Source organism: Telopea speciosissima, unplaced genomic scaffold, assembly GCF_018873765.1.
Source record: "Telopea speciosissima isolate NSW1024214 ecotype Mountain lineage unplaced genomic scaffold, Tspe_v1 Tspe_v1.0012, whole genome shotgun sequence".
In the NCBI taxonomy this organism is placed as follows: Eukaryota; Viridiplantae; Streptophyta; class Magnoliopsida; order Proteales; family Proteaceae; genus Telopea; species Telopea speciosissima.
The window spans coordinates 684714-694825 of NW_025317348.1; the positions used below are offsets into that span (position 1 = coordinate 684714).

The 10112-nt window shown below is 46.8% G+C and overlaps 1 protein-coding gene and 1 long non-coding RNA gene across 2 annotated transcripts in view; both read left to right on the forward strand.

Moving 5' to 3' along the window:
* Positions 1-219: 219 nt before the first annotated feature.
* The window catches only part of LOC122647117, a 14017-nt gene continuing 4124 nt past the window's right edge, over positions 220-10112 (forward strand). Inside the window, exon 1 of the long non-coding RNA XR_006330801.1 lies at positions 220-232. This is a non-coding gene — a long non-coding RNA (uncharacterized LOC122647117). The remainder of the gene's footprint in view (positions 233-10112) is intronic.
* On the forward strand, positions 4235-5181 carry LOC122647074 (60S ribosomal protein L5, mitochondrial-like). Its single transcript, XM_043840590.1, has one exon. The coding sequence runs from the start codon at positions 4235-4237 to the stop codon at positions 4793-4795; it is 561 nt and encodes a 186-aa protein (XP_043696525.1). The 3' UTR covers positions 4796-5181.

A 10112-nucleotide genomic window follows, 5' to 3' on the forward strand; every position in this document is an offset into this window, starting at 1 on the left:
ATCGACCAAGCAAGAGAGAGAGCGGACAGGCGGACAGCTTAGACCAATGATAAAGACAAGGGAAGGAGATGTGCTACAGGCAGGGATAACGATTGTTGACGGGAGGACGACTAATATGAATTCTTGAGCTTTGCTTACTGCGGGACACTACTATATGAAAACTACGAAAAAAGGATTGGGTTTCTCAGAGAAGAATGAGACAATAGGTTTCATTTAGTAGTATGAATGCTACGTTAGGCGATTGGAAGTGATGGCTCTCGGGGGTCGTAGATAATAACATTCCTTTCGGAAGGCAGTTCAGAGATCAGAGTTTGATTCTCTTAGGGCAGTGGAGGTCAGAGAGACTAGGCTTGGACGGTAGTGAAAGTTAAGTCAGTCACAGGGCTTTTTCTTACGTCAAGTCCCTCTTTCAGTTATTAAAGCTCTTTATTTGTTTGAAAGCTCTTTCCATCATTTAAGCTGGCTCGCTCTTGTAGCTCGCACAGTAAGCGAGTCGGGTTCAGGGCATTTTAGAAGGCTACTTTGATCAATCCACCTGAAGCAGCAGCCTGTACTCTTTCTCTTTCAAGTAAGGTTATTCGCTCTTTCTATCAAACCGTTGTTAAAGCGGATCAAAGACAATCTGTCTTGTTCTGGTTCCGGGGAGAAGGTGTTGCTAGGATATGAATTTTCCGTGCTCTAGGGCTTTCTTGGACTTCTAAGAGCAACAGTTCTAAAACAATGAGGGAAGGTCGTAGATCACTTCTTTAAATGCAGCGTCTTGATGGATTCCCGTTTGCTTTGCTTGCCGAACTGTGAACTAACGCGCAGTACTTTTGGTTAGCCTGTACTCGAGGGCAAGTCGTTCTAAAGGTACACTCGGTGTTGCTGTTAGGACATAGGTGATTGCAACTATTAAATGTTCCGCTTCTTCCTTTCTGTTCTAGAGTCAAAGTAGCGGTGGTGATTGATCAATTAACTCAGTTAGGGCCGGGCATGTTCGGTAAGCCTTTCCCTTCCCTGCTTCAAAACGAGCTGAAAAACTACAGTGTGTGCTAACGCACTACGGCTTTTCCGCCTCCGTTTGTTGGGAAAGAGCAAGCGCATCTTCGTCAGGTTTTCAAGTTTCAAGAAAAGCAAACACCACCAGAGACCAACAATCAATCTCTTTCACAGAAATGGAGTGGCATAAAAAGGAAAATGGGGGAACTAGAACAAGATGGCAGCTACGCAACAACCATTACGAATCTCTAATGTCTTGCACGACTGATTGGGCGAAGGAAACTCGAAGCTTGGGGTTTTAGGGGGAGAGAGGACCCCGGTCGTTCAAGAGACGATGGTGATGCAGAGATCGATAACAGAGAGCGACGGTAGGGAGGGCTAGGAGAAAGCAGGCAAGGAAGCCAAAAAGCCAAAGATCCCGGTAAGCCGAAGCGATCAGGTAGGATGAGCAGCCCAAGAATGGCTCCGACATAGAACAGAGGGACGAGTGAGCTTCCCGCACAATGATAATCTAATCAGATGATTGAAGAGTTAAAAAAAACCACAACAAAGGGATAGTCAGAATCACTATTTCACTTCGGCCTTGCCATCCACAGTGTAGCTATTGCAGCCGCTGAAGCAGCTATTGGGCCAGTCTTTCGTCGATCCATCGTAACAGAAAAAGAAACTCGTATCAATCAATCGAATTTTTTCGAATGTTTAAGAAAGTCCGTGATTCATTAGAAGTTTGCCGTGGGGCAGCTCACTTAAGTGCGAGGGAGAAGACGTCCCAGTCTCAAATCGAAACACTGATCCTCTTCTGTTCTGAAAGATAGTGCCTCTGAGAAAGCCTCTGCCGCTCGAACCAATCCCATTGAGAAAAGGACTGTGCCTGTTCCCATTTCGTTAACTGTTTGCACCACTCGCAAAGGAGACAGCAAGCGATCACTGCTTATATACGCAACAGGGTATGTATTCCCACTCGTAACAACCGGACTTAGGAATAAAAACCTTGAAAGCTCCATTCCGGGGTTGAAGCTCCTAAGGAAGGCTAACCTTTACTTCCACTTTTGGCTAACCTTGACTTTCACTTTTCCCGTGCAATCAAGACCTCATAACCATTCCTAAACAGAGGAAAGAGCTACTAAGCTACTAGGAAAGGGCTACTACACACACGTAGGCTACTCTGAAGAAGCTTTGCTCCCTGCCTCTCACCCGAGAGTCAGTCACTCCACTCTCTAAACTACTCTAAGTGGATGTTACAGGTCCTGTTTCCAATAACAGCTACAGCAACAAGTCAAGTAAGAAATAGTTGAAGAGGATCCCCGATTAATCATAAAAAAAGAAAGAAGTCAGTCTCTGGATAAAAGGACTGCTTTGCTCCGGCGGTACCTTTCGCCGTCACGAAGTTCTTCTACTCTAATCTTCGCAAAGGAAGGTCGGCTGCCTTTAAGTAGTAAGTAGGGGAGTTAGTATTGAGTCAACCATTGTTGCTCCTCGAGAATGGCCGGGTTGAGGTGCGAAGCTGCTCAGCGCCCCGAAGAGTAGTGGCTCCGCCGTGTAGCGCGCCGGCTGAGGCGAGACCTTTGGGGTATCAACGCTCAATCGAAAGAGAGAGCAACTAATATATGCTTAACACAAGGCCCCTGGAACTCCTATCAATAGGAGACGAGCTTCATCGCCTAGGGAAGAGCATAGAGCGTGCGGGCGCGCCCTACTACCATCTGCGAAGCTGCGGCGGGATAAAGAAACATCCCCGGCGTGTTACAGACGATCAAAAGTCTTGGGTCACTATTCCTTCAGTGTCCTTCCCCCGAAGCTCCCAAACCGGTCGACTATTCATTAAATGAAGGGAAGGGTGAGTCAGAAGACGAAGAGTGATATAGTAAGTGATCAGTGTGTGTGTGAAGGAGAAGTGAATGCGCGCCCTATTGAATGAATAAGGTTGGAGAACAAAGGCATCATGCCATTCTATTCGGTCTTCCATTTCGCCCCTAACAAGCAACGGCGCCTCGCGCGAAAGCCGTTGCGCGCGCCTGACTCTCCATTGGGCATAAGAAGCCTTGTCTTTGTTGTTCTGGCGCGCTAGGAGCTCAGGGAGTTTCTTCTTTCTCGCTCCCTTCGCTCCACTAGCCTTGATTGGCGGATGGAAGTACCAAGGTGCGTCTGGTGGTATCGTATATAAGATCACGGCTGCATTTAGGGAGCCCGAAGGGCTTCTTCAACAAGCCGGTAGTGATCTCACTTTCGAAAGAGAGTCTCGACGTGGCGGTGTACACGTAGCTCCATAGCGGAGCGGCTACCGGGCGACCGACCTATCGGACCTGGTAAAAAAGCAAGTGAAAGAAGGACCAACGACGATCCTATCCTAAAGGAGAAGGAGGAGGAGGTGGGCTAAAAGCGCCTGGTCCGAAGCGAAGAAATTCTGAGTTCATGCCACGACGATCTATATGGAAGGGCAGTCTTGTTGATGCATTCCTGTTGAGAATGCAGAAGAAAAGAGATCTTCTTTTGAACAGGAAAATTGGGTTACGTAATTATTCACCCGCGCCAGACGATTCGGATGCCCAGGGGGCCCTCTTTGAGAACTGGGTGTTCAACCCCTTCGATGAAGGAATCTCTCCAATCTGCTCCGAAAACGTCTGGGGAGCACCTCCACTGCCAAGGTCCCCCTCTCCCCCCTGCAATTCCGACGAACTGTTCGCAGCTTTTATTGCGCAGGGCCTGAGGGGCGCCTCTTCATCCAAAGCTGCGGCTGACCTGGCCCCAGTGGATGAGGGTCCGTCTTCTCAAACAGAGGACACGGACCGGCAGTTTGACAAGCCGCTGATTTCGGACCTCCAACGGAGGGAGGAGCTGGATTTGCGTCTATCTGCTCATGTGAATGCAGGGAATGCAGGAAAAACTACTTTCGCAAACAAGGAAGCCCTACTTCGCAAGCAACTGCTTGTCGAACAGAAAGTAGAAAGCATTCTTCGTGCAAAAGGGGTGAAGCCCGAAAGCATTTTATCGAATCGACACAAGATTCGGGGATATGTGCTTTACCCCGACGGCTCCCCTGTGAACATAAAAACGTTGAATTGTTATTTAAATAAAATAAAACATTATCCTCTCGAGAGCACTCCAACTAAAATAATAAAAACTGCCAGCCAAAACCTCGAGCTCAATCTCCAACTAAAGACAGACTTTCGTGTTGAAGTTTCATTCTTACCACTATCTTTTTGAAGCAGATAGAAAACAGTGCTCATTCTATAGATACTGGAAAAGCCAACTCATGTTTCCACTCCATTTTCATTACGAAGATGTCTCACGGCAGGATCCGTTGCTCAAACCGAATCACGCCAACGTTATGGAAGTTCCTGGATCGTGTGAAATAAGAGTAGTACCAAAGGCACCCTCTGATTTCAGAATCAAAAATGGAAAATTGGCTATGGAGATTCCGCGCGGTCAGAGATTCATACAGACACAAAGGGGTTCGACAGGAAAGTCGTTTCGATCCAATCCATTCTTGGGGTCCGAAAAAGACAAAAAAGGAGATGTCAGTGACCTAGCACGACAAAGCACTCTCCGAGGGCATGGAATGTCTAATTTTTCGGTCAGAATCTCGACAGTAATGTCTCTGTTAGATTCTCCGGTCGAAATACGGGAAAACTCCATTCAATTCTCGATGGAAACGGAGTTTTGCGAATTCTCCCCGGAACTGGAAGATCATTTCGAGATCTTCGAACATATTCGAGGGTTCAATGTGACTATTGTCACTTCGGCCAACACACAAGATGAGACTTTACCACCGTGGAGCGGCTTTTTGCAAAAAGATGAGGGGGAAACTCAGTAAGATGTCGGAGAAGCGAAATATACGAGATCACAAACGTAGATTGCTCGCGGCTAAATATGAATTGAGACGAAAGCTTTATAAAGCCTTTTGTAAAGATCCCGATCTTCCTAGTGATATGCGGGACAAACATCGTTATAAGTTGTCCAAGTTGCCAAGAAATAGTTCCTTTGCACGAGTAAGAAACCGATGTATTTCCACTGGTCGCCCTCGTTCCGTATATGAGTTCTTTCGAATTTCTCGTATCGTTTTTCGTGGATTAGCATCTCGAGGTCCTTTGATGGGCATAAAGAAATCGTCTTGGTAGCAACCACCAAACCAATAGAACAAGGGTTAGCTCTGCAGCTGGTCCACAAGCAAGGTAAGTAGGTCCATTACCGGCCGGCTCCGGACCGAAAAGACCTAACGGAGTAATCCCTTATCTCGGATCGGAGATGCTAACGGGGCGGGAATCGAAGTGGGGGACCTCTCTACCGCACCTGTCTCCCCAGACATAGACTACGTACAGGGTAGTACTCTTGGAAAGATAGAATATCACCGCGTGAACATTACATGTTGTTACGAATGTAACTCCCGAGGGATCGACCACTATTCTTTTTATAGTAAGGCGGAGAACTGTTGTTCATTGGAGCGCCGGAGTGCGGAGGTTGTTCCCACCATTGAAGTCAGAGTGTGGGACTGAGCCTTCCGAATGAGAAAGACCAAAAAGTGATTCGTTTCGTTGGTAAAACCAACGCCAATATCATATTGACTTTCTCTCGTCCAATAAGAGTTTCCGAGAGTGACTTTATGAAATTCTCTCCTTTCCAAAGCTGCGCAAGGCGGCCCCCCCAGAACAAAGCCCCACCCCTCTTTCCCCCCTTTAATGAAAGACCCTCGCCCCGCTTCCTATTCATTTGTGGGTCGGGACCCTAGGGCTTTTTGTTTCCAGAGGTGATTTCGAGAATCAACCAACCGACAAATCCGTAGCCCAGGTGACTCACAGCCTCCCTCTCGCCCAAATGAAATGGGATGATGAATCAAATATATAAGCTTTTTTATTGATTCAGGGCGCAGCGAAGCCAAATTCAATCAAGGCAAAGGGGGGGCTTACTTTTCCTGACGCTGAGTCATCCGAATCGAAGAATGTGCTAATGGAACAGGAATAGTTTTCAGATGATATGGACCCCCAAGAGATGAGCGAGAACTGAACATTGCTTGGGGGTCGCACTCTGTCCCGCTTGGTGGACGAATTCTTCTCTCCTTTTAGTTTTCTTTCTCCCACACACCTTTGCCCTCTTTCACCAAAGAGGAAAGAAGAATCTTCCAAGCGGACAGAGACCTAAATTTCCATTAGATTCATTCCTAAGCTTGCTTTGTTGCAGCAATATGATCAGTCCGAGAGTGCTGGAGAGAAGAGAAAGCGGTAAAAACCTCTCTGATTCGGTCACCGAGCAGTCGGACGACTCTTCAGTAACCTAGGATGACCCCTTCGACGCTTCTTTCGCTGTATACCCCCTCCATCCTTCGGAGGTGGAAGAAAGGGTACTATATTTATCTATATTAGGGCCCCAGAACGCTAAAAAGGTGGGGAAACAAGAGTTGTCACGATAGGAAAGAGAAATGACTATAAGGAACCAACGATTCTCTCTTCTTAAACAACCTATATCCTCCACACTTAATCAGCATTTGATAGATTATCCAACCCCGAGCAATATTAGTTATTGGTGGGGGTTCGGTCCGTTAGCTGGTATTTGTTTAGTCATTCAGATAGTGACTGGCGTTTTTTTAGCTATGCATCACACACCTCATGTGGATCTAGCTTTCAACAGCGTAGAACACGTTATGAGAGATGTTGAAGGGGGCTGGTTGCTCCGTTATATGCATGCTAATGGGGCAAGTATGTTTCTTATTGTGGTTCACCTTCATATTTTTCGTGGTCTATATCATGCGAGTTATAGCAGTCCTAGGGAATTTGTTCGGTGTCTCGGAGTTGTAATCTTCCTATTAATGATTGTGACAGCTTTTACAGGATACGTACCACCTTGGGGTCAGATGAGCTTTTGGGGAGCTACAGTAATTACAAGCTTAGCTAGCGCCATACCTGTAGTAGGAGATACCATAGTGACTTGGCTTTGGGGTGGTTTCTCCGTGGACAATGCCACCTTAAATCGTTTTTTTAGTCTCCATCATTTACTCCCCCTTATTTTAGTAGGCGCCAGTCTTCTTCATCTGGCCGCATTGCATCAATATGGATCAAATAATCCATTGGGTGTACATTCAGAGATGGATAAAATTGCTTCTTACCCTTATTTTTATGTAAAGGATCTAGTAGGTCGGGTAGCTTCTGCTATCTTTTATTCCATTTGGATTTTTTATGCTCCTAATGTTTTGGGGCATCCCGACAATTATATACCTGCTAATCCGATGCCCACCCCGCCTCATATTGTGCCGGAATGGTATTTCCTACCGATCCATGCCATTCTTCGTAGTATACCTGACAAATCGGGAGGTGTAGCCGCAATAGCACCAGTTTTTATATGTCTGTTGGCTTTACCTTTTTTTAAAAGTATGTATGTGCGTAGTTCAAGTTTTCGCCCGATTCACCAAGGAATATTTTGGTTGCTTTTGGCGGATCGCTTACTACTAGGTTGGATCGGATGTCAACCTGTGGAGGCACCTTTTGTTACTATTGGACAAATTCCTTCTTTCGTTTTCTTCTTGTTCTTTGCCATAACGCCCATTCTGGGACGAGTTGGAAGAGGAATTCCTAATTCTTACACGGATGAGACTGAGCACACCTGATCAGTGAAAAATTCTGACACCAATCATTTACGAGTGAGTATTACACCCAGAATTGACAAGCGGATGAGTTTTCTAGTTGGCTATGTTGATATAGCTTAGATAGGGAAAAGATACTCTACTATAGGGTAGGGCTGAACGGGGGCTTTGTTCCCGAAACTCCCCTCCGCTTCCTTCCCCTCTTTCGGCCACGAAAGAAAAAGAAAAAGATGGGCATGAACAGCCTTAACATATGTATCAACCACCTGATCCCGACTCTTGGTACTTAACCAATACGCCGCGCCGGCTCTTCGACCAAGGAGGCATTCCTACCAGAATGCCGACTACTACGACTAATACGACTAAAGGGGGGAAGCAAAGTCTCCAACATTGAAGGCTTCGCTCGCTCGCCCCTCCCTATTAATGACTCGGCCGAGATTGTCGTCCAAGCAACTAGACCAAACACATGGATTGGCGAATCAACCCAGCGTAGAAAAGCCCTAACCTAACAAGCAACTCCATGAGCGCCTCGCGCGCCCTGTAGTTTTCTTCGTTTGTGTAAGGCCTGCTTTCTCCTTATTAGTAAATGGTGCTTGAGCGCTGACGCGGCTTTTTGGCCGTATCTTGTTGCTGATCGTAGACCACCCTTTATTAGAGTAAAGGCGCGACTACTCATTCTTAGGCATGCTCATCCTCGCGCCTTACCTTTGCTTCGTCACTACTATAAAGAAAGGGCTCCGTTACTGGAAGGTGGGGGTCTCTTTCTTCCGCTGGTACTGGCTTGTGTTGTTGGAGTTTCTTCATTGGCCGGAGACCTCTCTAAGTGTCTGGCAGTACTGGCCAGGAAGCATTTGGACTTCCCCTCTTTAAGTTTCTGGCAAGTACCTCCCTGCTCTACCAGTGCTAGTTGCATGCTTCGCTCATGGCTTGCGTAGTGCTTACGCACTCCACTCGCAGCTTCCTCGCTACTGGTCTCTGGAGGGCAGTTCATCTTGTACAAGTTCTTCCTTGAAGACTGTCTGTCTCCTCGTCGACTCTCCCACGGCTGTATGCTGTTGTTTGACTGAGAGACTCTCGTCTCACCTCCTGTAGAGACCTCCTTCAACTTCCCAGGATTGTTCTTTCGCTTCTTCTGCACGACTTCCCTTTCAGGACTCTCTGAGATCTTTTGAAGTCATTGTGCGGAAGAAGTTTCTTGTAGCCGATTCTAGCCGCCTTTTTTTTATCATTCGTGCGAACTGCGCAGCTTTCAATGCTGTCTCATAAACCTATTCGACTTGTACAACTTCAGAGGAGGGTTGCACTGTCGAACAACTTCCTTGGTTTGGACACATATCTTTGGGTGAACAACTCGGGCTAGATGTACTTAACAGGAAAGATTTCATACGAACCATTAAGGTAAGGAGAGGGGACTTTACACTTAGGTTTTGGAAAGTGTGAGGGCGCTTTCTTTCTTCTTAAATACATTCTTTTCTTTTCGATGAAATGACAGCTGGACTGACTGTAGGACAATTGTGTTGGATTGGTGCGCAACTTCGAAGAGGTGGAATGTAACTAGACACGTGTTTAAGCCAGGGTTTCATTGCACAAAGACAGTGAGGTTTGAACTGACTCTATTCAGAACATTGCTGGATAGACTGAAGGCTTTTGGTATATTTTACATTGTTCAAAAGAATGTTCAGAGTGGTTTTCTGGGTACAATCACTTAAACGTTTGTTTTCCCTCAATCACTCTTTCTCCTTAGGAGAAAGGATAGAGATAGGGATAGTCCTATCTTATATACTGGTAGGCTCTATAGTTTAGTAGTGTTGTCCCAAAGGAATTCAAATTGCCTTGGCATCCCTGGTGTCATTGTAGCACCGTGGCTCGGGGACTCTCACTCGTGAAGAGTCTCCTAATTGTAGTCGCCCCAGCCCTCTTTAGGACAATGAACTCAGCCACAAGATTTTGGATCTGGGCCTTGAGCACCTCAACGGGCGCTCTTCGTGTCGCTGCCCAACCCACAACATTCGTCCGCCAAGTCTTGGATAGCCTTCTAAGAGGCATCCATTCTTATTCCCAAGTCATCACTGATCTCTAAGCAGCTTCGCACCTCAACTCGAGCCTCTAAGCGGGTGACTCTTTCCCGAGTACCGCTGTGAGTTGTGTGCTCTCCAACAGTAGTCACACCCTCAGATGCCCGTATCTTACGGGACTCTACAAGCTCTTAGACCACTGACTTTGTCATATGAGCTCGGTCTTTCCAAGGCGCCAAGAGCCTTCTTCTGACCTCTTGTCGGGACTACCACTGGATATGGAACCAAACGAAAGGAAGCTGCGAAAAAACTCTTTGGATGCTGTTGGCTGTGATGTGGCTTGGGCGCTTCCTCTGCTCTCGTCTATACCCTTGGTGGATCTGACGCTGGGTATCGATTTGACTTGACTTTCGGATCTGTAAGGGATGCAGCTGGCACTGGCTCCGTCTTCGCTCTACAAGGTTCTTCGGGTAGGGAAACTGCTCGATCTCAATATCAATCTCCAGCAGGCTCTCTTTGATCTTGGACTGGATATGGATATGTAT